Consider the following 26,323-nt stretch of genomic DNA (forward strand, 5'->3'; position numbering starts at 1 on the left):
GTAAATCTGCGCGATTGGCCAAAGCATGCGCAGTGACATATTTCACTTCATTTTTATGGCAAACCAGATGTGGACAAAAATATCCCGTGGAACACATACGTTTGGACGTGTCCGTTGCATTCAAAATACACAACTTTATTTAAACAGCCGTTGACATGGCGTCTCTTTGTGTCTTCAAGTATCGATTTTATGAAAAATAAGAGGAAAATAATAATTCATAATTCCTATACATTCTTCTGGTTAAGATGACTATTAAGATGTTCCACGGAATTTTTTTGTTGGCCAGCTTGTACGTTTAAGGTCACAGGGAAACATGACGTGAGCTCAACAGTTGTTTGTTTGTGTCGATTATCCTAATAAAAAGTTCATCAGTCAGTTCCCAGTTTATCACAGGCTTTTTTTTATCGTGTTTCAAATGGTTATACACGTTGTAGAAAACTTCCTGGCAAGGGGAGTAACGGTGGACTTTAACTCCCACTTGTGGCCAGTTTAAATAACCGGGATCGGTGTCCAACAACGCCACCTTAGGATTTGCACTTAATGATTCACTACATCAACCCTCCTCGTAAGAACATCCGGAAAATGAATACAGGCCCCAAAACAAGTACCAGAAAAATATAAATTATGTTTATTGGGTTATCACAACAGTGAGATCAAAACAAGCAGTGAATCATTTACGACAGAAGTAGGCTAAAAATAATCATAACTGACAACGACATAACAAACTTAGGCTTGCACACACACATTAAAGTCAAAGCACACAGTTAGAAATTATAATACAGAAAAAAACAATAACACATTAGTAATCAGAACAAAACCAACACATTGACGTGACAGAAATAAACATCATAGGCACTACTTCAATCGAAAACTAAGTCACTGTTGGGGAAATACTACAACAAGGGTTAAACACGACCAGAAGAACCACAGCAACTATTAACAAATAACACAAGATTTAATTTGCAAAACTGTAGCTCACACCTACAAAAGTGGAATAAACAAAATAAAACTACCTAAACAACTTAGTGGCGAACAGAACAACGAAGATATAAATAAAGCTGTGAGGCGAACCAAACTAAACATAAAGAAGCAAGGTAAATAAAGAGGCAAGGCAGGACATATTTTATGCTCATCCCTGGAAAAATAACCAAATCATTAGTCAAGAAAAAAAAAAAAATTGACGTCGCTGCTCCTGATTTCATGAGTCAGGATAAATTACAGCATGAATACAAGGGAATACACAGGCAGGCAAACTTAAAAAAAAAAAAAAAATACAAACCATTTAATTTTCCAAATGAAAATAACCACCCGGTTACATTTCATAAAATCAATGTTTTTTTGAGACTCAATGAGACAATACATTCTCGGCTATAAATTAAAATTATGTTTTTCGATGTGTGGCATGACTAGGTGAGAAAATGGTCATTTAGATTCAAAGAAATACCAGACAATGCCATCTTGGGAATTGCGCCCAAGGAAATAGTTTAATATTAATAAATGCACGTAGATTCAGTGACTAGTGAGGCAGAGGTTGTGGTTCCATTTTCAACAAAAAACTTTAATTAATATTAATAAAATTTCAATAATATATATAATAAGATGCTCAATCTTGGGAGGGACCTTCTTAGTGCCGAGTCTTACCGTTGGTTGGGGAGGTTCACCTGGCTGGCATAACAGTGGAAAGAATACCAGCGAGTCACCTAGCACACGTGACTATCAAACACACAGACAGGGGGTGCACAACACAGGAAACAGGAACTGCCACCCAGGACCACCACCTCAGCACAAATACAAACGATCATTCACACAGAGACTAGACTAATCATAAAAATAAGGCAAACTTATATAAAATGGACAATACAAATAAAGAAACCAAATCACACAACAAATGTACTGTGAATCCTTAAAATGTCCATTAAAAGTCCTTTAAAAGTGGTACATCATCAACTTTACCTCAACCAAACCATAAGTGAGCTGGCGTCATCCAGTGTATCTAAAACATGACTGCGGCGATGGCGGCAACGTCTCAAGGCCAGCATGTTTGGGCAACAAAAAGCAGATGATGAATTTGTTCTGAGCTTATTAGATCTCCTAGCCAATCACCACATCAAGGTGAGTTTTTAAAAGCAGGTGGGAAACGCCCACTTGTTCTCTTGCTGGGTCCCGTTGATTCCTGGCATCCGTCACTCCTGCTTGGGTCTGTCGGCAGGTAGGCTTTCGCGGCGTCTCTTTCGGCTCACCTGCAATCCATCCAGCACATATAAGGTAGCAAATTTTATTACAGAAACCCCTTGGGTGTTGAATTGCGACGCGATCAGAGTTCTGTGTGTTACAGGGCTACTGTTCTTGAAGTGTCTGGAGCACTTGCCCTCTAAGAACCCGCTGCTGCTTTGCTTTACCCACATTGGTTATATATATCGTGCTGTAATTAAAACGCTTATTTGTGGATTCAAAGAAGCACGATACTAGTTTGAACCACCAGGGGGAGTGCTTTATTAAATTACTGACCAGCAAAGACACCCTTTGACAACACCAACCAACCTTTAACCAGCTCCAACACATACACTAATGGTAATTTATCTAAATGTCACCCCACACACTACCAGGTTCATTTTCTTGTTTGTTAATCACTTGCTTCTTGCTGTTGGTGCAAACTTGATCACTCTGGTCTATGGCGGCTCTTGGCTTTTTGTTCTTGCATGGAAAACCAATTGGCCTTTGTAAAAGTTCCAAATAAGAAGCCCACAGAAAGAAAAAAACACCAACCCAATCTGCTGAGACAGGAGAGAGTAATCGCCTTCAATGGTGACATTGTACTGGGCAAATGAGGTTTTGTATTCAGCATCTTTGGAGCTCATCACAGACAGACAGCGGTAGGGACCAGTGTCAGACTTTGAGACCTTCAGGATGAGCAGTCCATCTTGTTGCTCCAGACGATGAGGTGAAGAGACCAGTGGGGAGTTATCTTTCTCCCACCTCATCGTTAGCAGCTTTGATTCCAGAGAGCAGAGAAGATTTAAATTTCCAGGAGCAGTAAGAGATTTCTTCTCAGTTTGAGGTTCTATGAAAGACACAAGTCAACATTTTAGCTTGTCAACTGCATGGGTTTATCAATAAGAACTCAGCATGCATATTGTCAATATGTGTGCACTTCATGACAACTTGAACTTCCACCAACCTGTGCTTCAAAGACCTCCAGCTTGCTGGATGGCCCTCTGGCCTGGGTGGCCTTCCACCTTGTCCATGATGGGGGGCCATGGGTGGGCGGGTCTTGGGACGGATGCCCGCTGCAGTTGTGGCTGTGACTCTCTGCATGTCTGCATGTCAGTTTGTTCTTTTTGTTGCTGGACGCAGCCAGGGACTCCCGCGGGCTCCCACCGCTGCTGGGGCACCCGCGCCGGGATCCTGCCGGGCTAGACATGGGCTCACAGGCTTGGTTGGGGGCGTGTACAGTTGGGGCTTCTGGGTCTCTGCGCAAACTTTCACACACGTGCAAACACCAACGCACACACACTCACACACACTTCACCTTCTCTCCCCCCTTACTCTCTTCTGTATCTTCTCCCCCCACTTGAATCTGTTTACCTTTGTATTATATACATTTGTATTCAGCCTGATCAGTTGTGAAGGAGACTGCCTGCCGGGAGCCTGGTCCTTTCAAGGTTTCTGCCTCAGGCTCTAAGGTCTGTGAATCAGAATCTGCTGATAGTTCCTTGCATTTGGTTCAGGACCAGAGGAGAGAAATCCTTCCAGGCTGTTGCTCCTAAACTTTGGAACGATCTTCCTCTCTGGTAACTCCTTCAAGAAACATCTCAAGACGAATTCATTAAGTATATATTTTATTGGGTATTGTTTTGATTGTTAAAGCCCTTTGTGACCCTGGTCTGGAAAAGCGCTCTACAAATATTAATTACTAACTTACTTACTTACTAGAGGAATTTGTTCCTCGCCACAGTGATGTTGTTATCATAAGCTCTTGGCAGGGAACTAGAGCTGCACTGGTAGCATAGAGCAAGTTTAAACTAATAATGTAATTAATAAACCATGTCCGTTTGGCTCTTGATTCATTCGATGGAAAGCGAGCATGTGCGAAGCAGCCGAGTCAAGTGCTTGTGTGTTTCTGTTTACAGGTGGGTGAATGTACTAGAAAGTTAAGAGTGAAGCGAATATGTAATATGTCAGTGATACGCGGAAAGTGTGATAGTTGTTTGTGTGCTAGAGTGACAAGAGGTGTCTGAGTTTGTGCATTACCCGAGACAAGTTATTGTATTTAAATAAGAAGTATGTATTGTATGTGCGCATGTGTGAGAATATTGTGAGTGAATCTTTATGGTGAGACTGAGAATGGAAGATTTGATAATATGTGTAAACTTAAATATTGGTCCGTTCGGCTCTAGATTCATTTGATGGACAGCGAGCATGTGCGAAGCAGCCGAGTCAAGTGCTTGTGTCTTTCTGTTTACAGAGGAATAAAATCATAGAAACCAATGCACGCCTGGAATCTACTTTATAGTTCTAAGTGTGCAACATATTTTGGAGGCACCGCTGGGATGATTATCGCAGCACAGTGAAGAGCACGTGCAATACTTTTGATTGACAGCAGAGGGGGGCGTGGTCACGGCAAACGCAATGGATCTGGAGGAGCTGGCAGAGACGGTGTCTGAGAAACTATGGCTGCTGCAGCTGTACCAGCTCAAAGAGATTTGTGCTGAGGCTAAATTCACAAGGGGAACTGTCATGACAAGGCGAGCGTTAATCAGAAAAAATGGAATGGAATGTATGTACAACACTCTTCCCCAAACATTTTTGAAACTCCTCCCTTTTCTGCTAGAATCCAATCTAACAATTCTCTATTCTGTCTTGTCATAATGCTAGTCTCATGTAATTGTTCGCCAAGAAATTTGTGTGCCTCATGCGCGAAGTCAGTATATCTTTATACATTGTAGTAGATCCAATCGACATTTTTATTAATCTGGACCCACGGTATTATTGACTCGAGCCCTGCTCTTGTCTCGTCTTGTGCTTTGAATTCTTGTGGAACACCCTGTGGTGATTACGCCCAGTTCATATATGTTTCTGGAAGTGTGTTCTCATCAACTTCCCTTTTCTGTCTTGTTAAAGTATCTACTTGGCCAGTTATTTTTAATGCATCGTTTATTCCACCATACACAACCTTTGCAGATATTCTGAGTCGAACTAGTGCACATAATCCCACCCAGTAAGGTGGCAATGCGTTGAGAAAAATCTCCAAACATCCAATAACTGTCCGCAATCGCTTTAGTTTGTGTTACCATGAATAATGGCATTGGGTTAGTCATTGTTATTTTTTCACAACTCTGGTCTAATTTCGTGGGATTCTCATACCATACTGGGGTTGCTAAAAGTGTTGACTTTATGTTTGAATGCTCGAACCATGATATTACCATTAACAGGCTTGTTTGAATCGTACTTATCTGAGGTGCTTCTTTCATTCTTCTTCTGGATTGGCTGGTTGGGTGTCGCACTGGAGGCTCCTCCCGTCGGACCCGAGGTTGTCTTTCGCGTCGTCGCAAGCTCGTTCCCTGGCAATAACCAAATGAGACAGATTGTCACCACAAGAAGATGCGTCACCAGCATTTTCATTTTCTACTGATTGAACTGCCCTGATTATTGCTGTTGTCATTGGTCTTTGGTGTGTGAGCCTTGATGCAATGGCTCAGATGAAACCAAGTTTTGCTGCTTTCGACTTGGACTGCGGTTGGTGTGGCTCGGACCACTGTGTATGGGCCCTCTCGTCTTGGCTCGGCTCGTGCCACTTCCGCCGGAAGACCTTTATGTAGACCAGATCTCCTGGGATCACCAGACTCTTGGTCCCCGTCACTTCAGGTTGTCTTGTTTTCTCCTGAAGGTAAATCATCTTGTGGATGATTGTTAATTGTGGGATATAGTCTTTCATTTCTTTTTGCAGTTGTTCGAGTGATGGACCCTTGTATGGGCCCCTGAGGTGTGGTGCAGGCATAGGTCTTCCTGTCAGCATCTCATGTGGTGTCAGGTGTGTGATTCTGTGAGTTTGCATGCGATAACTCATTCATTAATGCCAATGGCAATGCGTCAACCCAGTTAAGTTTTGTGCTTGCACAGATCTTGTTTAGTTTTGCTTTAAGTGTTCCATTTATCCTCTCAACCAATCCTTGACTCTGAGGGTGACAGCACCCAAACGTTGTTTTATTCTTAACTGCTGCAAAATGCCTTTTGCGACTTTCTGCACAAACGTAGATCCGTTATCGGAACTTATCTCGGAAGGAATACCAAATCGCGGAATGATTTCTCTTGTCAAAAATTTGATCACCGTTTCGGCACCTAAATCTTTTGACGGGGTTGCTTCGTCCCACCGGCTGAATCTATCAATCACGACGAGCATGTATCGTTTTTTCTGAACTGTTTTGATCATGTCTACATAGTCGAGGACAAGATGTTTGAACGGACCTTCCGGTACTGGAACGTGTCCAACTAGTGCACTGATGTTTTTCCGCACATTATTCTGTGCACATATGTCACATTGATTCAAGACCTCTTCCACTGTCGCTTGCATGTAAGGTGACAAATATCCTTGTTGTCTCAATATTCTCATCACTTCCCCCCTCGAGCAATGATCTGCATTGTGAGCTTCTGAGATAAAAATTGTCAAAAATGCTGCCGGAGCCACCAATATTCCTTCATGTGACCGCCATAGTCCCTTGTCATCCTCTCTTGCTCCTCTCTTTCTCCACAACGTCTTCTCAGCCACATTGGCATTCTGCTGGATCAAGATTACGTCTTCAGGTGTAGCCACTGGATCAAATACTATCATCGGCGCCAAAATCGCCACGTCACACTTTGATGCTTCTTTAGCTGCCTCATCTGCTGCATTGTTGCCTTGTATCACGACATCAGTCCCTTTCCTGTGTGCTTGACATTTCACAATAGCCAGCTTGGCAGGTAACGACATCGACTCGTTTATTTGTTCCCCAAGCTGAATTGGACTTCCATCCATTTTCTTGAAGCCCCTTTGCTTCCACACCGCTCCAAACAGGTAAAGGTAAGGTAAGGTAAAAATGTATTGATCCCTCACATAAGCTGAATCCATAAATATGTTAGCCACTTTTCCTTTTGCCAGTTTGCATGCTTCTGTCAAGGCTCTCAATTCTGCCAACTGGGCTGAACATGGTTGGTCACATTTCTCTGCTTTTGCATGATCTCCTTGCTGTCTTACCACCGCATATCCTGCATGATTGCCGCGATAATCTCTGAAACATGACCCATCAACAAAATACACATCCTCTGCATTCACTAGAGGGATAGACTCAGGGTCTGGTCTTAGTCTTGTGTATTTCAACGTTTCTGCAATGCACTCGTGTGGTTCTCCCTCAAACTCAAACGGTATAGCATCTGCTGGGTTTGTTGTGGTGCATTTTTTAATTGTTATGTCTGGATATGTCAACAGTAGCATGAACTGTAAACATCTCGCTTGTGTTACCACAAACTTTCTTTGGTTTATCATTTCAATAATTGTGTGATGTGTGTAGATTGTTACTCGATAACCCATTGTAATTGTGGATGCTTTTTCATAGGCATAATGTAGTGCAGCTAACCCTTGATAGCATGGTGGCCACCCTTGTGCCACATTGTCTAGTTTCGTGCTGTAGTATGCGATTGGTTGTTTTTGTCTTCCACTGCATGTTTCTTGCATCAGAACTGCTGACGCGTACATGTTGTGTCTGTTTGATACATACAGTAAAAATGGTTTGTCATAGTCTAGAGTTGCTAGAGAGGGTGCTCTCTGCATCTCTTGTTTGATTTCTTCGAACGCCTCTTTGTCTTCATTTGTCCATTGCAGTGGTTCCTTTAGCATTGTTGTTCCTGCTTCTTTTATTAACTCTCTTAGTGGTGCAGTTTTCCTTGCATAATCTTCAATCTACTCTGAGTTAAACCCAGTCATTCCAAGAAACGTCATCATCTGTCCGACTGTTCTTGGTCGGGGTGCCTTACTTACACCTTCTAATTGTGTCTGTGTGATCGTGACTGTTCCATGTGCAATTATTCTGCCTAAGTATTCAACTTGTGCTTGACAGTATTGCAATTTCTTTTGTGACACTTTGTGACCTCCTTCTGCTAATTTTTGCAGTACTTTAATGGAGTCTCTGTGGCAGTCTTCAAGTGTTCCTTCTAAATCTTGTCGCAGGACTTGGTTGAACACGTGTGGGCTGCGTTTAAACCCCTGTGGGAGGCGAGTGTAGCTGTACTGCTTTCTCCTAGAAGTGAATGAGAAAAAATGTTGCGAGTCTTCTGACAAAGGAATACTGAAAAATGCAGCACAAAGATCGATCACAGTAAAAAACTTAGCATCAGCCGGCACATCTGTAAGAAGAGTGTGTGGATTTGGTACTTCTGCTGGCCAGTCTTCCACAACATCATTTACTGCTCGAAGATCATGAACCAGTCGGTATTTGGAGCTGTCGGCTTTTAGGACCGGAAAAATTGGTGTGTTGCACGGACTATGCGTCTCAACTAACACTCCTGCTTTCACAAGTCCCTCAATTGTGTTCTGAACTCCCTCTTCTGCTTCTGTTTTTAGCGGATACTGCGGTCGCGTTGGTAGCTTAATGTTTGTTTCAACGCTGTTTGTACTTTTGATTGGAAATCATTATACACTATATGTATGTGCCAAACTAAAATTAATGCTAAAAGATAATCAAAATATAAAGTATAGGTTACTGGCTTCATCTAGGAGCTTTGACGTTTGAATACACATTCACAGTCAACATTTCACTCCAGACTGACACACTGTTTTCGGGGCAAGCTTGGAACAGACGTAGAGTCAAGACAACGGTTATTTAAACATGTTTTTCTGCCCTTTTCACACCTTGGGTCGTGGATCAAAAGCACGAAGCAGGGACACACCCGTGAGGGGGGGGCTAGGAGACAGTTACCTCCACCGAAGAGCATTTGCATGATTGGAAAAGGAAGCAAAGCTGGAGGAGCTCTCCACAGGAGATCGTGAAACAGGGAATTTGAGGGAACCAATAGGGCGATAGGGGGAGGACCTCTAAGCCCGCAAATTTGCCTTAAATATAGTAACGTTATTATTGTTCAAGACCTTCTTTCCCAGAGCTATTGACCTGTAGAGCTGCCGGCAAAGAGCGTGTCCGATCGATCGTAAAAGTTTGTATCTTTGTTTGACTTGAAGCGGCAAATAATGACCCGCTACACTCTGCATTGACCGCTTTTCTCCATAAAGCAAAGTATTAAGACCCGGACGTGACGTCGTGTTGGAGCGACGGAAACCGACTTAGTTTTAACCGTTTTATACTGGGCTGGCTGATTTAACCAGACCAACGTCTGTGTCATGCTTTGACCACAAGTGGTCCGGGATCTGTGTCAACATTTCTTTAAGCAGTATGTTTTTTAGTCTTGACCACCTCCTTTTTCTTCTGTGTTGTTATAGGTATAGTAACAACCTGTGGTTTTGCTGTCATTAGCCATTGTCTGAAGAAATCATTATTTTCAACACTCAGGGCTGCCCCTTGTCTTCCAATGATAATGTTGTCTGTTTTTATTTCCACTGTTTTACCCCTAGTCTCTTGATCCCACCTTACTTCCAAGATGTTGCTACATGACGGATCGTAATATATCGTGCAGTGTTATCTGTCATAGGTTTGGTCGCTTTTGGAATCTGAGCTTTGATGTACAGTTCCCAGGTTTTGAGTGTCTCGGCCACCGGCCCCAAGATATCACCCAGCCAGTACACTTTCGCGCATTCGATTTGATTTTGAAACATTTGATGGTCCACTCCTCTGTGATCAATGTATACACCTTGAGGCGTGCACCAAATCTTGATTTTTAATTTGCACAGCGCGTCTCTTCCCAATAGGTTTATGGGTGTTTGGTCCGACACCAAAATTGGTATACGGACTTCGTCATTATTTGTGGCAAGTCTCACTGGATCAGTAATTTCAAGGATTTGTGTTGTTCCCGAGAATCCTATTGTTTTTACTAATTTTCTGGACATGGGGAGGTCTGTGGCATCAATTTGTGTAACACGTGTTTCTTGGTCAAGACACACACACACACACACATTTGGCCTGTGAAGACATCTGTTAATGGTTTCAGTGGTGAATAGCATTTTCACAGACTCTGCATCTGCAGGAAGCCATACAGTTCCTCTTATCTGATTCTTGTTGGTCAGAGTCTTGCATGAAGTGTTGTTGACCTGGGTCACTGAAGGTTCAGCTTGACCATTTGCCAAACTTCTTACCCTTCTTGCTTTGGGATCTCGGGCTAATGGAACTTATTGCCTTGAACTATCACCCTTCCTGCTGTGATTACTCAGGCAAGGTTGTGAAATGCTTATCCCACCTGGTATGGTGTTGTATTAACGTGGAGGAATGTTGACACAGATCCTGAGGAGTTGATTAGCTCTCAAAGACGGTTTCCATTGAATATAGTTCATTACAATAGATATAGAGAAGCCTTCCAGTATAAACATATCCTTCATTAAGGCCCAATTCCGATTCTCAGTTTGAGCCCTACCACTCACCCCTAACACTACGTTTGCGCGTGTCCGCGAGGTGTAGTGGATTCCCGATTCTACTTTACGCGTAGTGTAAGTGTTCAACGTAGTGCCAGGTCTTCCTTCAAGAGGTAGTGATGTCGGAGGCACACTTCAAAACAGAGTGCTGACGGAGAGGGAACCATGCCGAGGAATTCAGTACACAAATGTAAGTATTCTCGCTTTAAAACAAGTGTGTCTTCATAAATTTAATTTGAAAGCATTGTTTTTGCTGATATTCCATGTTGATAAAATATAAAAACACGGTGAAGATGCTATCGTTAGCAATTGTTTGTTCGTAAACTCTTGAGTATGCAATATTTCGACAATATTTCATGCTAATTAACTTTCTAAGTTGTTAACTTTTAACAGTGAAGACGTTAGTTGTTTGTGTATTTCATGTGAAAAGTATTGTTTCTTGCATATAAAAACAATGTTTAATTTGACACTAATTAAGCATTGCTTTAAACGATATTTCATGTTAACACACTTTTAAGAGAAACAGTGAAGATGCTATTGTTTGTGTATTTAATATGAAAAGTATTATTTCTTGCATATAAAAAACGATGTTTAATTCGACGCTAATCAAGCATTGTTTTCAACGATATTTAATGTTAATAAACTTTTAAGCGTAACAGTGAAGATGCTATTGTTTGTGTATTTAATTTAAGTGAAATTTGTGTAAATCATGTGTATTTGTGAAGACAACACTTGTCTTAACCGTTTACCACACATCACTCATAAAAGCAACACAATTGATAATTTCCAGATTTTTTGAATGTCTGGATTATAATGTTACTGTTGCCATGTTCTCCAGGATGATGCAGAATGGCCCGAACCGGGTTCAGCATGTCGGGAGCTCCGACACCAACCACTCGCCCCAGGTCCCAGCACGTCCGGATTCTGTCACCGGTCTCCCAGCTTCAAGCCCTGCAACACTCTTACGGTACTTGGAGGAGGCAGCAAAGGAGGCATGAAGAGCAACAAAAAATTCTGTCTTAGAAAAAAAAGACAAAATGTAGATGGACTTTCTTTTTTTGAGTGTTTGTTCTTCTATATATTTAAGCATTACTTTGTTTAAGCACTATTGTTGTTGGTTGTTGCATTTTATTTTGGTTCTGCATGTTAAGTGTGTCAGATTGTTTGGTCAAATACAAGATTTGTTTTTACGATTTCTAGTGTTGTCATTCCTAAATACATATTTACATTCATATTGGTACAATAAATACAAATGTTAAATTACAAACATTTTAATAAAACAAACACTTGGAGAAAATCCTGCTGTAGCTCAGTCTCCACGTTGAACCATAACCTTAGTATGGGCAAGTTGAAGTTGGTTCTGCAGTACACTGAAAGAGAACCAGTCTGAGGCGGAAAATCCAGAAATGAGCATTCAAAAAGAATAGTTTGAGTAAAAGCTACTCAAAATAAGTTCAAATAACTTCAGGTTTATGTAAGTGGGACGGTAAACCTATTAACGATTGATAAACACAGCTACAATATGCTTTTTTTCATTCTTTTAGAAAAACAAAACAAACAGGTAAATGGAGGGCTTATGTTGATCATTGTTAGCTTGTAAATGCAGTCTTAAAAAATGCATACACAATAATTTACATCACAATAAGCTCCAAACTATCTGTACCGTTTTCATCGTTTTAGAAAACAACAACAAAGAAACATGTAAATAGATCGCTTGTATTGACCATTGCTAGCACGCTTAGCATTCCGCTTACAATTGTGGTCGTAAAAGTGCATAAACCTCAAAATACATAGATCAACACAATTACAATAAGCTCCAAACTTTAGTTCACTACCGTTTGCATACTTTAAAAAACAAAAAAAGAAACATACTATAATATAACACGCGATCTATAAGCAACAGCTTCGCCATCGACCGGTAGATCGCGATCAACGTATTGGGCACCCCTGCTCTAGGACCTTACGATCCTTATACTTAGATATATTAGTTATACCACAAATCTCTTAATGTAGATTCGTAGCAACTCAGTTTTCAAGCCTGTGTGCTGTGGAACCAATACCGGCTCCAGTCCGGAGGGCAGACACCCTCTCTATGTTTAAAAACAATCTTAAAACCTTACTTTTTGATAAAGCCTATAATTAGGACTGACTCAGACCGAGCTCTGTATATCCTTCCTTTTCTGCATTACATTCATCACCTCTGCAGTTTAAACCCCCACTTTTTATTTCTCTCCCGGAGCCCCAGGGCCCCAACTCCAGAGCTGCTGCTGATCCAGGACCTCCACCACGTCATCGGATCCAGAGTTCTCTCCAGCCCCTCCAGCCCCTTCAGCACTTCCATGGACTCTCCTATACTCTTCCCCGTTTTGTCTCTCACCGTATCCTCCCTCACTCTTCTCCGTCCAATCTGTTTTCACCCCATCCTTCCTCCCAGCCGGTCATAGCAGGAGGCCATCAACAATGAGTCTGGTTCTGCTGGAGGTTTCTGCCTTCTAAAACGAAGTTTTTCCTCGCCAATAGCACGATGTGATTTACTCATTGTTGAATTGCTGGGATTTGTTTTTCCTTTCTCCACTTTAGTCTTAATTCAATTGTAAATTGTCTTGAGATAACTTTGTTATGATAAGACACTTTAAATATAATTGAATTGAAATTGAATTGAAAACCCTAGTTAAACAGTTTTATTGCAAGTAAAGATTCTGTCCATTTATGATTTTTATTAACAGAAACTGACTGATTTATATCATGATTCATAATAATATCCATCAGTGTTACAGTAAGATATCCTTACACATTACACATATAGAAAGAATTTTTATCATGTCAAACACGACCATGTAAGGAATACCCGAAAGTATTACTATGAAAAATGAGCATATATGATACTGTATTGCCTAAAATACATTATAGATTAGATAAGATTGACTTTATCATATGTATATTTATCTTAATATTTGCCCGTTGTTTCATGAATCTCTCTTGTTTTTGTGTGTGTTGCTGCTGGTTATTGATCAATGAAGGCAGAAAGACACGTTTGTTTATGTTAACTACTTTTATTAAAAAAAATTAAAAAAGTGAAGTAAAGAGTGGAAGTTAATGGTGACATAGATTAAGACAGAAACGTCCTACCCATAATATTGCCCTACACAAAAACTATAGTCAAACAAAGCAGTTTGAAAAAAACAATTTTGAATTGAAAATATTTTTTTTTTGATGGAAGTAATTTTTTTGGGGGAAAAAACAGATCAATGCAGTCACTGTCTTTGACCTTTTATGCCTTTTGTTATGTCACAGCTTTTTAGTCTTGAAAGCCTTTGTTATCTTTTAAACTTACCCTCATATATAGACAGATAGCTAACAACAGCTTTTTTTTTTTTTTTAGAATCCCTTATTAGTCCCGCGAGGGGAAATTCAACCATTCACACATACTGATGTGAGTAGGCATGCACACTTGCGCCAAGTTCACCATCAGGAGCAATCAGGGTGAAGTGTCTTGCTCAGGGACACAACGACACAAGCTATTTAGACATTTGCTTGAAGGAGAAAAGTAATAATGATTCTACAGTTCAGTTTCTTCGGACTTCTGCTGCCGGCCTTGGCCTCACCACTGGACCCTGTCCCTCGCAGATTTGTGCCTTATGACAGTAAGTCACACTCATTACTTTTTTCTTGATGAATTATTCCAGCGGTTTATTCATCATTAATGATACATTAGTCCAGTAGCTTATTCATCATTAATGATACATTAGTCCAGTAGTTTATTCATCATTAATGATGCATTAGTCCAGTAGTTTATTCATCATTAATGATACATTAGTCCAGTAGTTTATTCATCATTAATGATGCATTAGTCCAGTAGTTTATTCATCATTAATGATACATTAGTCCAGTGGTTTATTCATCATTTATCTTCTACCAAGATGACAATAATCGCACATTTCATGAGGAGGGAATGTTGGACTACTCCACCATGCTGCTGAGGGAGGACCTAGGCCTGCTGATGGTGGGTGCCAGTGGGACGGTGTACGCCCTTGACCTCAATGACATCAAAAAGAAAAATGACTCAGTAAGAAAACTACTGTACTTTAATCATTCTGCCTCTGTGCTCTTCAACATTCTCAAGTGATATAATCTTTCAGGAGGACTTGTTCTTCAGTGAGAAAGCTGTGGAGTATGACTATAAAACTATGCTTGTTAGCCGAGTAGCTCGAGTCTGCAAGGTGAAAACAAAAAACATTTGATGAGTGAGAGAGAGTGCCATTTTGTCTTCCTCGTGTTAACATAATATAAATGCTGGTGATTTTTAGGGAGACCGTGGAGGTCCTTCTGATTTTCGGGACAGTTGGACATCATTTGTTAACGCCAGACTAGAATGTCCAGTTCCAGGTTGCAAAGGGACTTCTATAATCCAGGACACATTCCGCTGGTGTGACCCCCAACAAGACTGGAAGTCATGTTTGTTCTTTGCTGTCTTCACATCACAGACGTGTGTATCTTTCATCCAAGTTTGAATCTGTTTCTTCTCAAAGTTAATCCATCTTTCTACATTTTTTCTACGCAGTTGCTCAGCAGTGTGTGTCTACAGTGTGACAGACATCAGCAGAGTGTTTTCAGAAGGAACATCCCTGAGAAGGTATTCTGATGGATGGATGCCCAACAAAGATCCACTACAAGTTCTTCAACCTGGCTCAGTAGGTTTGCTATGTTAAAGTTTGTTTAAAATATATTCCACACATCTAATGAAATCCTGCTTCTGCTCATCTTCTTGCAGTGCATAGATAATGCAGCACGGAAAGCTGGATTCAATGATAGTAGAGAACTCTCTGCAAACATAGTTGAAACAACAATACATTTTCCCACAATGATGGAGGCCGTTGAGCCACTGGGAGGAAAAGCGTTGATGTTGAAAGTAGGAGGAGAATTCACAAACATCATCATTGACCAAGTTCAGACCGCAGATGGAGACAAACATCACATGATGTTCATCGGCACAAGTACGTTTTTGTCATTGTCTCTTGATTAGAAAATAATAACGTGCAAATATAAAACAAATGATGAAAATCTGTTAGAATATGGTAATAAGTATTTACTTCAAACATAAAAACAACTGTATGTTTTCTGACATGAAAGAGAAAGGAACCATCGTGAAAGCTGTGAACTATGATGGAGAGATGTTCATCATAGAGGAAGTTCAAGTCTTTAAGACCTCAGAGCCCATCAAGATTCTCAAGTTCTCCAACGTCACAGTAATGTCATGGCATAGTGTTGCGCTTCATGTTGAATTGAATCCCTGAAAAAAGTATTTTTCTCTCATGTGCAGCGTCAGATCTACGCAGGGTCAGACTCTGGAGTAGTACAAATGTCCTTGTCCTGCTGTGGAAGATCTTTGTCTTGCATGGACTGTGTTCTTGCCAGAGACCCTTACTGTGGCTGGGACCACGCTGCTGGCAAATGTTCTGCTCTTTTTGCTACACAGAGGTGAGTATCTGTAGTTGTCGTAGTAGTTGACAACTATAAGTACCTCGGTGTATGGCTGGACAGTAAAGTGGACTGGTCCTGCAACAGAGACAATGTGTATAAAAAAGTTCAGAGTAGACTGTACTTTCTGAGGAGGCTCCGATCATTTAACATCTGCAGGAAGCTCCTCTGCATGTTCTACCAGTCTGTGGTGGCCAGTGTCCTGTTCTATGCTGTGGTTTGTTGGGGTGGGAATGGGTCCAAGAGGAGTGTCAACAGGTTGGACTGGTTGATCAGAAGGGCTGGCTCTGTTGTTGGCATGAAGCTGGACTCACTGGTGACAGTTGCTGAGAGACAACTACTGGACAAACTCTGTCATCATGAGCAAAGAAGCAGATGGAGTGCACAAATGCTCCTTCTCACATGCAAAACTAATGGACTCAGGGACTCGTTCATTCCTTGGGCTATTAGATAAGATAGAGATATAGATTGGAAAAACAATTTCAATAAAGTTCTATCTATCTATCTATCTATCTATCTATCTATCTATCTATCTATCTATCTATCTATCTATCTATCTATCTGTCTGTCTGTCTGTCTGTCTGTCTGTCTGTCCGTCCGTCCGTCCGTCCGTCCGTCCGTCCGTCCGTCCGTCCGTCCGTCCGTCCGTCCGTCCGTCCGTCCGTCCGTCCGTCCGTCCGTCCGTCCGTCCGTCCGTCCGTCCGTCCGTCCGTCCGTCCGTCCGTCCGTCCAAGGTGGATCACAGCACACATGGTTATTGTGAGATAAAAACAAAAAATATGTTTTTCTTCAGAGAACTGCTCCAGAGTGTGAAAGAAGGCAACGCTTCTCTGTGTCCAAAGACTGGTGAGTGAATCACACTCCTGACAAAAATCGCCTCCAACATAATGAATATAAGAACAGCTAAAATGTTGACTTGTGTCTTTCATAGAACCTCAAACTGAAAGGAAATCTCTTACTACTCCTGGGTATTTAAAACTTCTCTGCTTTCTGGAATCAAAGCTGGCAATGATGAGGTGGGAGAAAGATAACTCCCCACTGGTCTCTTCACCTCACCGTATGGAGCAACAAGATGGACTGCTCATCCTGGAGGTCTCAAAGTTTGACACTGGTCACTACCGCTGTCTGTCTGTGATGAGCTCCAAAGATGCTGAATACAAAACCACAGTTGCCCAGTACAATGTCACCATTGCAGAAAAGACGGTAGAGAGTCAACCCCAGCAATACGATTACGCTTTCCTGTCTCAGCAGATTGGATTGGTGCTGGTGGTTTGTTCTTTATATGGACTTCTTATTTGGAACTTTTGCAAAGGCCACATTGGTTTTCCATGCAAGAACAAACCACCAAGAGCCGTTGCAAACCATAGTTGTCAAGCATGCACCAACAGCAAGGAGCAAGTAGATAACAATCAAGAAAATGAAGATAACGTTTCCACTCATGTGTAAAATCCAGACCTCGACCATGCATTGTCAGTTTTAGGCACGGGTGAACCTGGTAGTGTGTAGTGTGACATTTAAATTAATAACCATTATTCAATGTCTTAGTGTATGTGGTGGAGCTGGTTGAAGGTTGTTTAGTGTTGTCAGAGGATGTCGTTGCTGGTCAGTAATTTAATGTAGCACCACCAGGAGAGACACGGGTTGACTCATGTCAATGGTCTGCTTAGTGAGATTACTTAAATCTTCTGAAATAAAATCATAATTTCATTACACTGTCGATCTTATGACAGCAACAAAAAAAAAAATGTTGATGTTTTATTTCTTCTACTGATATGATGTTATGCCTTTGTAGATATTTAAGTGACTAAGATTGTTTTAAATACTGTTTTGAAGAATTCATTATTGATTTGATGTTATTTTTCTGATGTGTTTAAAGATTCAATTAAATGTAAAAAAAAATATTTCAAAAAAAAAAATGATCGTTTCATTTATTGTGTAAACCCTGGTTGGTTTCTTGAAAAAAAAATCCTTTCAAACATCTTCCTTTCTTTTTTGTGCAATAAAAGTAACTTTAATCAAAAATATTTTAAAACCACTTTCTTTGAAGTTATATTTTTCATGGCAGGGCCATATGATGCGTAAGATGTTTTTGTCTTAATTATTCAATCTCAAAATAAGTTGCTTCTCTAAAGCAGAGAGCAGAGGTGGAATTGTTTAGGTATATTGGATGCATGGATGGATGAATAGATGAATCAATGAATGGATGGATGGATTTTGTATCTGTGGACGATTGAGTTTGTGCCACAGAGCAGTAGGTATGGTGTTGTCAAGAGTGCAAATGTCATACCCGAGTTCTTGACCACGTTCAATTCTATCCTGGAGTCATTTGGTTTCTCTCGGTATGTACATGAACCGACTCACTGCTTTAAGAACACATTAGATCCTGTCCTAGCATACGGACTTGACATTACAAATGTTATTGTCCCTCCTCAGAATGCAGCTCTTTTTTTTTTACCATCAATTAAAAATCTTTGATTTTATCTTAAATGATATGCTCTATAGAGCAGGAGCACTCTGTCGGGAGTGAGACAGAAATCAGGAGCTTTCTGTGTGAAAGTGCCATAACCAAATTTAAGGAATCAATTCCCTCAGTGCTCAGTAAAATATATAGTCTAGTGTGTCAGTGCTTTTTGTTTTTTTTACAAGAAGGGTAAAAACGGCTTTCTTGGATAATTATATTAATGAAGTTATATGTAAAAGTAGTTTTACGGACAACTCCTGTAAAACTTCTATTGGGTTGAAAAGGCATTTTTAGCTTTTGAATTTGTTACATTAAAAAATATTATACACTATGCGCCATACTTAAATTAATGCTAAAAGATAATCAAAATATAAAGTATAAATTACTAGCTTCATGTAAGAGCTTAAACGTTTGAATACACATTCACAATCAACATTTCACTCCAGACTGACACACTGTTTTCAAGGCAAGCTTGGAACAGACTAAAACGGTTAAAACTGGAGTCCGTTTCCGTTGCTCCAACACGACATCACCTCTGGGTCTTAATACTTTGCTTAACCCCTTAACGCCGAGTATCGCGAATTCGCGACATACCGCATTAAGAATGCGCCAGAGATCGTGCGCGAGTTTCCCTAATGTTGGTTCATGCCTCTTTGATAGGAACCTAGGAACGTTTTGCAATCACTAGTTTCTTGTAGGACCAATAACATTTAAAACCACGTCTGGTTTACGATCGTGTTTTCTTCCTGGTGTTGCGCAACCCATTCAAAGTTGGAAGCGCGAAAGGATCGTCTTGTTTGAGGTAAGTTACCGTAAAAAAAAAATACACGTCTGCTTATTGTTTGTCTGTGGAACTAGGAAAAGTAAAATAAAGTAGTTTTGAACGTAATTTTTGAAGATATTTCAAGTTTTCGGTTTGTCGCGAATTCGCGACATTCGTCCATAAGGGCTAAATTAATCAGTATGGCCAGATGCGCAATGGCGCAGTACACACTAATATATTCAGATGCTTTCTATAGAAAAAACAATTCTTGTAACAATCTGTTATCATGTAGCATGTTCTATGAATTAAATTATTGACGTTTATTTTTCCTCAGGAATGTTTTATGGTAAGCGAACTCCTGTAGAAACCAGAGTTCCACCAGCTGAGAGTAAGGACATCTGTCTCAGTGAGAGTGGAGAGGTTGATGAGGAACACATACCTGCACAAGGTGGTGAAAATAGCAGTAATAATGCTACAATATTGTATTGTACAGACTTTCAGCTTTTGTGTTGTAAGCCACATATTTGAGGACGTCGCTTTGAGAGCAGGTTGTGTAAAGTTCTACCTAACCTAACCTAAATAGAATAGTCTGCACTTTTCAATGGTGTTTTTTTTTAAAACACCAGGTGACAGCAGTGAGGAAAGCTTCACTGCTGAAGAGGATGATGAGCTTCCTAGTGTAGCTACTCCTGAACAAAAAGACAGACTAGAGTGAGATGAAATAAAACCTTACATCCATTTCAATGACAACATGGCACCAAACAATGACGGACTTTTCAAAATAAGGCCACTGATTGATGCACTTCTTCCCAAATTTCAGGCTGTTCTACAAGAGCAAATGCTCCGTGTTGACGAGCAAATGGTTCCTTTCAAAGGAAAATCAAGTTTAAAACAATATGTCCCCAAGAAGACACATAAATGAGGATATAAAATATTTGTGCTTTGTGACACAAAAGGGCTGGTGCATTCCTTTGATGTCTTTGAAAGGAAAACTGACCTTGTTTTCAAGTGTTCTAAGTGCAATGTTCACTTGTGCCTGAACAAAAATAACAATTGCTTCAGGGAGTTTCATGAGTAAGGCACCCCACAATTGAAACAGCTCAGTTATCGTTGTTATAGAAGTTGTTGTTATAGTATTAGTTGTTGTTGTTGTTGAATATTCAGGTACTGCATATCTAGGTTTACTCAGTGCACCTGCACACCTGGGGATTCCTTGCACCAGAGAACACACAGTGGGACCAGAAACGACCAGCTTATTAGTGACACGTCTGCAGCACGTCAGGTGACGCTTCTGAGGAAGACCTGAGTCACTTTTTTTTTATTGTTGTTTTCTTACCACTGTAATGTATATGTTGGCATTAAAAAATAAAATTTCATGCTTAAGATGGGAAATGTGTTTTTATTATATTTTGATCCTCTAATGCCTGTTGTCGCTAATTTGCGACATACCCAATTTTACAATAATTCTATGTTCTACAGTAAAAAAAAATTATCTTTGAACAATTGCAAATAAATTCAGGCGTCAAGGGGTTAATGGAGAAAAGAGGTCAATGCAGAGTGTAATGGGTTGTTTATTCGCCGCTTCAAGTCAAACAAAGGTACAAACTTTTACGATCGATCGGACACGCTCTTTGCCAGCAGCTCTACAGGTCAATAGCTCCGGGAAAGTCGGTTCCGAACAATTATAACATCACTATATTTAAGGCAAATTTGCGGGCCGAGAGGTCCTCCCCCTATCGCCCTATTGGTTCCCTCAAACTCTGTGTCATGATCTCCTGTGGAGAGCTCCTCACACTTTGCTTCCTTTTCCAATCATGCAAATGCTCCTGTCGCCTAGCCCCCCCCCCCCACAGATGTGTCCCTGCTTCGTTCTTTTGATCCACGACCCAAGGTGTGAAAGGGGCAGAAAAACACGTCCTCACACCCAAGGCGTCATACCGTCCTACGCCGTGCAATGTCCCCCTGGCGTCCCTAAGGTAACGTAACAGGGGGGACAAAAACGTCGGTATTCGCCTACCCTGGTCACCCAATAATATACAGAGCACCCCCTGACGTCAGATTCAAACGACCCGGGTTACATTTGAGGCGTCGCCTAACTCGTCGTTGCCATGGTAACGTGACGTGACGTGTCGCTGTTGTCATTTGGCTACCGTAATTCTAAAACTATGAAGCGCACTTGAAATGTTTAATGTCAACAGTGCGATTCTAACCCCGATTGTGCTTAAAGACCTCGATCCACTTTAAGGAGATGAACATAAATCGGTAAAAAATGCTTAATTTGTATTTTTTGAAGCTTGGATTGTTCACGCATCGCGGAAGTCAAGAGGCTCTCGCGGATTAATACATGCTTAAAAGGTCCTGTAAAAGTGACTATATTGTATATTTTAACTCCATAATGTTGACATTGTTTTATGAATGAGTAAAATAAGTCTGTGTTATTTCGCTTGATCCTCTTTATAATCCGGAGCACTTTCCTATGAAAATATAACCTTTCTTTAAGATTGCGTTTATGGACATATTTTTTCTTTTTATTTAGCTGCGATTATGAGCGATCTATGTGACGTTTGTCAACATTAATCGCGATCCTGCAGAGGTGATGTCACACACGCTAATGAACTGATCCTCCAGCGGTGACGTGACACCACAGGAATAAAATGAGATATTGTGCTTGTTTGTTTAAAAGCGCCATGAATACAATTGTAGATGTGTGCTTGTATAAAGACCGAGTTAAGTTTAGTTTAAATTTAGCGTCAGCTAAAAAGTTTTCCAACTGCCGCACACGCAACTTCCGCCAACCTCCTGATGTTGACGTCACATTGTTGACAAAGATCGATAGCATTTTGTGCTCACGTTTGTGCAGTAACTTGACGGAACCAGGTGCGCGTCACTCGTCTATTGAGGTAAGATATAATTATTGCTTTAAGACTCAGAAATAAGGTTTCATTGCGTGTAATGTAACTTTCTGTGGTGCGTTAACACGAGAGCTAGTTCACTAAAACTTAGCTTTTTAAATTATAATGTAACTCACACACGTATTTTGTTTGTTATTTTGAAGAACGAAAATATATTTATATTCCAATAAAAAGTTTCCTATATTCGTATGTCATGGTAGGCGATTTATTTTATTAATATTCAAGATATTGATTTCATTTATCACTTCCGCATATTAATACAGATAACATATTTATCGTATTTAAGTATATAAGTATACGTTTATTTTAACCCTTTTGGATGAGGGATTTGATCTGTTGTTGTTTTCTTTAAATGCAATAATATATATAAAATAATAATGAAAAGTATTTTAAATTCCAGCATAAAGAGGTAAACCTGATGGAAACACCATCAAACAATGGATGAAGGAAACACGGAGAGCTTATCTCTGAATGATCAAGTATACTTGCTTGTATTTATTGATTTATTATATTTAAAAGGGAGCACTATTATGTTTTTGTTTTGTTTGTGCATGGAAGTGACCTGCAAGAAATGCCCAGAACTCCAGACCTGCTTGACATGAAACCTTTCTCTCTGTGGTTCCTGCCAAATGATTTCAAATGTGAAGTCAGTGAGTAATATTTGTAACATAGTGAACACAAACTTGTAAACCTACAGCACATCCCATCATGGAAATAATCTAAAATGCAATTCTATGTTCTTTTCTAGGTGAGATGGAGTGCTGCATATCAGGTGCTGGACTAACCATGGGAGGTGGAAGGGGTCAACATGTCAAAAGCAGGTGAGATGGTTACATCATACACACTTTGGTCATTAAAATAGTCATGTTTGGTAATAATGATCAATACATTTCTGTGGCAGGACGCACTGACATGCTGACGCTTATGGTCAAGGTTTTCTGGCTTCTGTTGTTGGAAACACGGTCGTGCCCGTCAAGGTGGTAGGTACCAGACTAAATAGTCTTTTTCAATAGATTTTAGACTTCAAATGATCAGAATCATACAACTTCATTAATAGAATGTTTTCCAGGTTCTGTTGACTTTCGGACAAAGAGGATTCAACGTTGTTATGGCAGTAAGGAGACAGCAGGAAGTGAAAGATTCTTGAGAAAGAGATGAACCAACACTGGTCTCTGTCAAGTCGTTCTGATTCCCTGAAAGAGTTGTCTCGCATGGCAGCGTCACAGCAAGGTAAGAGTTTGTTTAGCAAGTGAAGAACAGAAATAGTGTATGTGCAGCTGCTCATTCTTATTGTCTTATTCTTTTAAGATGCACCATGGGCTTGACTGGCGAGGCTTTGAAGGATCTTCAGAGCATTTGAGGAGCAGCAGCAAGTCAGCGTGAAGTCACTCGAACCATGACTCGGACCAGAAACTATTACACACAAGTCTTCGCTGAGGACGAGACCATCAACATCGTGCAGATTCACTCTGATGGTTACTCATGACATTTGTGACGATCTGTGAACAATTGTTTGATATGAAACCTGTAATAAAGCACCATTTGATGTCATTTTGAATAATGCTCCTATAGTAATCATCCCAACATGATCAATGCAGTTGTAACTTCAGAGATGCCTATAATTGATACCAATGAATGCTTAAAAAGTTTTTATGATAACAGTTCATATCTTTTATTATGACAGAGTGATAAAAAGCAGCTCATGTACAATATTCATATTGGAGTTAATAGCTTATCCAGTGTCAAAAGTTAAAAGTTTACTACTATTGGAATAATTACATCTATAATCATACGTTAGTAATCAATTACATGTACTGCTTGCAGCTAATCAATAATTAACAGAGGCTTGATATTGAGGCTAGTGTGAACTATCATGCTCATTTTTAGACCCTCAGGGGCCGCTGGGAATGAACCGGGGACAAAAACGTGTTTTTCATGACTGTTGCTCTTTTGCTCTTATTTGACTTATGTGACCCTCAGATATATGAAACCTGGTCTGTGTGACCTCTGACACCTCTAAAATCATATGCTGGTGGAACAATAATGATAACTCCTCCCAAACCGGAAGTAGCTTCAGGAAGCACCTAGAAAAACGCCATTGAAAACCTACGTGTACAAATGGAACATGAAGAACCTCTAAAAGTTTCAGATCATTTAAATAAACAATGGTCGATTTATAGAGCTTCAAAGTCCAGATTTCTCCAAGTTTCCCATGATACCATGGGGTACAGGAAGTTCATAGCAACATCAAACCACCACAGTTCAACTAAGAATGGAGTCTAGAATAACATATCCAAATATCAGCTCTGAGGTCCAAGTAGAAAAAAAGTTGCCTAAGTCCATTCCAAGAGGTCAGGTCTGGTCATTCTGTAACACTCCGAGACCATCTTGACAGAAGAATGACAACCTCGCCCTCATTTTTGGACTCATTGACACCAAACTTCTCACAGGATAGTAGGAGACCATCTGAATGTGTCATATAAATATCAGCTTTACAAGGGCCCTCATGCCTCTTGAAGTTAGAGAATTAACCCTTTGATGTAGCACAGGCCACTACAAACAAATAAATCATTTAATGAACCCTGTTAGTCATTCAGTTTTTGTTGTTGGTGTGTGTAGTTTTCTGATAGTATAACAGCAGTCTTGAGTCACCTATCAATAACATAAATATGTATATTTTAAAGTTCAAACATGTACTGTAGGTCTCACAAAGCTTTTAGACGTGCCGTCTTCTATTTCATAGTTTGAGTGTAATTTACAAATAGCTCTTCAGTTGCTATTTAAAACAATGATGATTACTGATGAATTAAATCAATTTTTACTGCTTACCCATATCACATGGAATGACAAAATTATGTAAGTTATTGTAAGTGTGGTGATTTCAAGAAAGCAGTGGTTTATCTCTATTTATCTTAAATATCTCCACTGCGTTTTGATGAATGTTTGTTTGTTTATGTTTGTATTTTGTATTATGTACTTTTGGTGTTGATGGTTAATAATTGAGTAGTGAAGGGGTATGTATAGACGAGCTTATGCTTCATCCTTCTTACTTTGGACATGTTGGGTAAATATTATTGTTTTGACTATAATTGTTTGACTAATGTCATTGGTTTTGTTTGTTTGTCTTAAGTTTACTTTCTTATGTAACATGTTCGAGATAAAGCGTTCATTCATTCATGATTCATTAACATATGGTGTCTGCTTTGCCTGAATATTGTTCATGTTGAACTCAGTGTCGATCTCAAACTTGGGTGAACGGAGACCTTTTTACAACTTTTAAATCACCAATAGTCATTTTCACAATACATTACCTGCACTGATGATGAATACTATGGGACGTTATTCAAAATGACATCAAATTGTGCTTCATTACTGGTTTCATATCAAACAATTGTTCACAGATCGTCACAAATGTCACTAATAACCATCAGAGTCAATCTGCATGACGTTGATGGTCTCATCCTCAGCGAAGACTTGCGAGTAGTAGTTTCTGGTCCGAGTGACGTCATGCTGACTTGCTGCTGCTCTTATAATGCTCTGAAGATCCTTCAAAGCCTAACCAGTCAAGCCCATGGTGCATCTTAAAAGAATAAGACAATAAGAATGATCAGCTGTACTTGGACTATTTCTGTTCTTCACTTGCTAAATAAACTCTTACCTTGCTGTAACGTTGCCATTCGAGACAACTCTTTCAGGGAATCACAACGACTTGACAGGGACTTCCAGAGGTGGTTCATCTCTTTCTCAAGAATCTTTCACTTCCTGCTGTCTCCTTACTGCCATAACAATGTCGAATCCTCTTTGTCCGAAAGTCAACAGAACCTGGAAAACATTGTATTAATGAAGTCGTATGATACCGAAGATTTGAAGTGTAAAATCTATTGAAAAAGACTCTTCAGTCTGTTACCTACCACCTTGACGGGCACGACCAAGTGTTTCCAACAACAGAAGCCAGAAAACCTTGGCCATAAGTGTCAGCATGTCAGTGCGTCCTGCCACAGAAATGTATTTATCATTTTTACCAAACATGACTATTTTAATGACCAAAGTGTGTATGATGTAACCATCTCACCTGCTTTTGACATGTGTTGACCCATTCCACCTCCGATGGTTAGTCCAGCACCTGATATGCAGCACTCCATCTCACCGAGAAAAGAACATAG

At 40.2% G+C, this 26,323-nt stretch overlaps 1 protein-coding gene across 1 annotated transcript in view; it reads left to right on the forward strand.

Annotated features, from left to right (window-relative positions):
* LOC148063631 (uncharacterized) overlaps positions 1-24,071 on the forward strand; it is a 45,895-nt gene extending 21,824 nt beyond the window's left edge. Inside the window, exons 13-22 of the mRNA XM_087811784.1 lie at positions 14,437-14,612; positions 14,686-14,766; positions 14,854-15,032; positions 15,108-15,237; positions 15,318-15,540; positions 15,677-15,792; positions 15,867-16,024; positions 16,818-16,870; positions 16,956-17,422; positions 24,048-24,071. Of these exons, the coding sequence (XP_087667910.1) occupies positions 14,437-14,612; positions 14,686-14,766; positions 14,854-15,032; positions 15,108-15,237; positions 15,318-15,540; positions 15,677-15,792; positions 15,867-16,024; positions 16,818-16,870; positions 16,956-17,422; positions 24,048-24,071 (1,607 nt within the window). The remainder of the gene's footprint in view (positions 1-14,436; positions 14,613-14,685; positions 14,767-14,853; positions 15,033-15,107; positions 15,238-15,317; positions 15,541-15,676; positions 15,793-15,866; positions 16,025-16,817; positions 16,871-16,955; positions 17,423-24,047) is intronic.
* The last annotated feature ends 2,252 nt before the right edge of the window (positions 24,072-26,323 follow it).

The sequence above is a fragment of the Callionymus lyra genome, chromosome 16, assembly GCF_982586985.1.
Source record: "Callionymus lyra chromosome 16, fCalLyr1.hap1.1, whole genome shotgun sequence".
Taxonomy (NCBI): domain Eukaryota; kingdom Metazoa; phylum Chordata; class Actinopteri; order Syngnathiformes; family Callionymidae; genus Callionymus; species Callionymus lyra.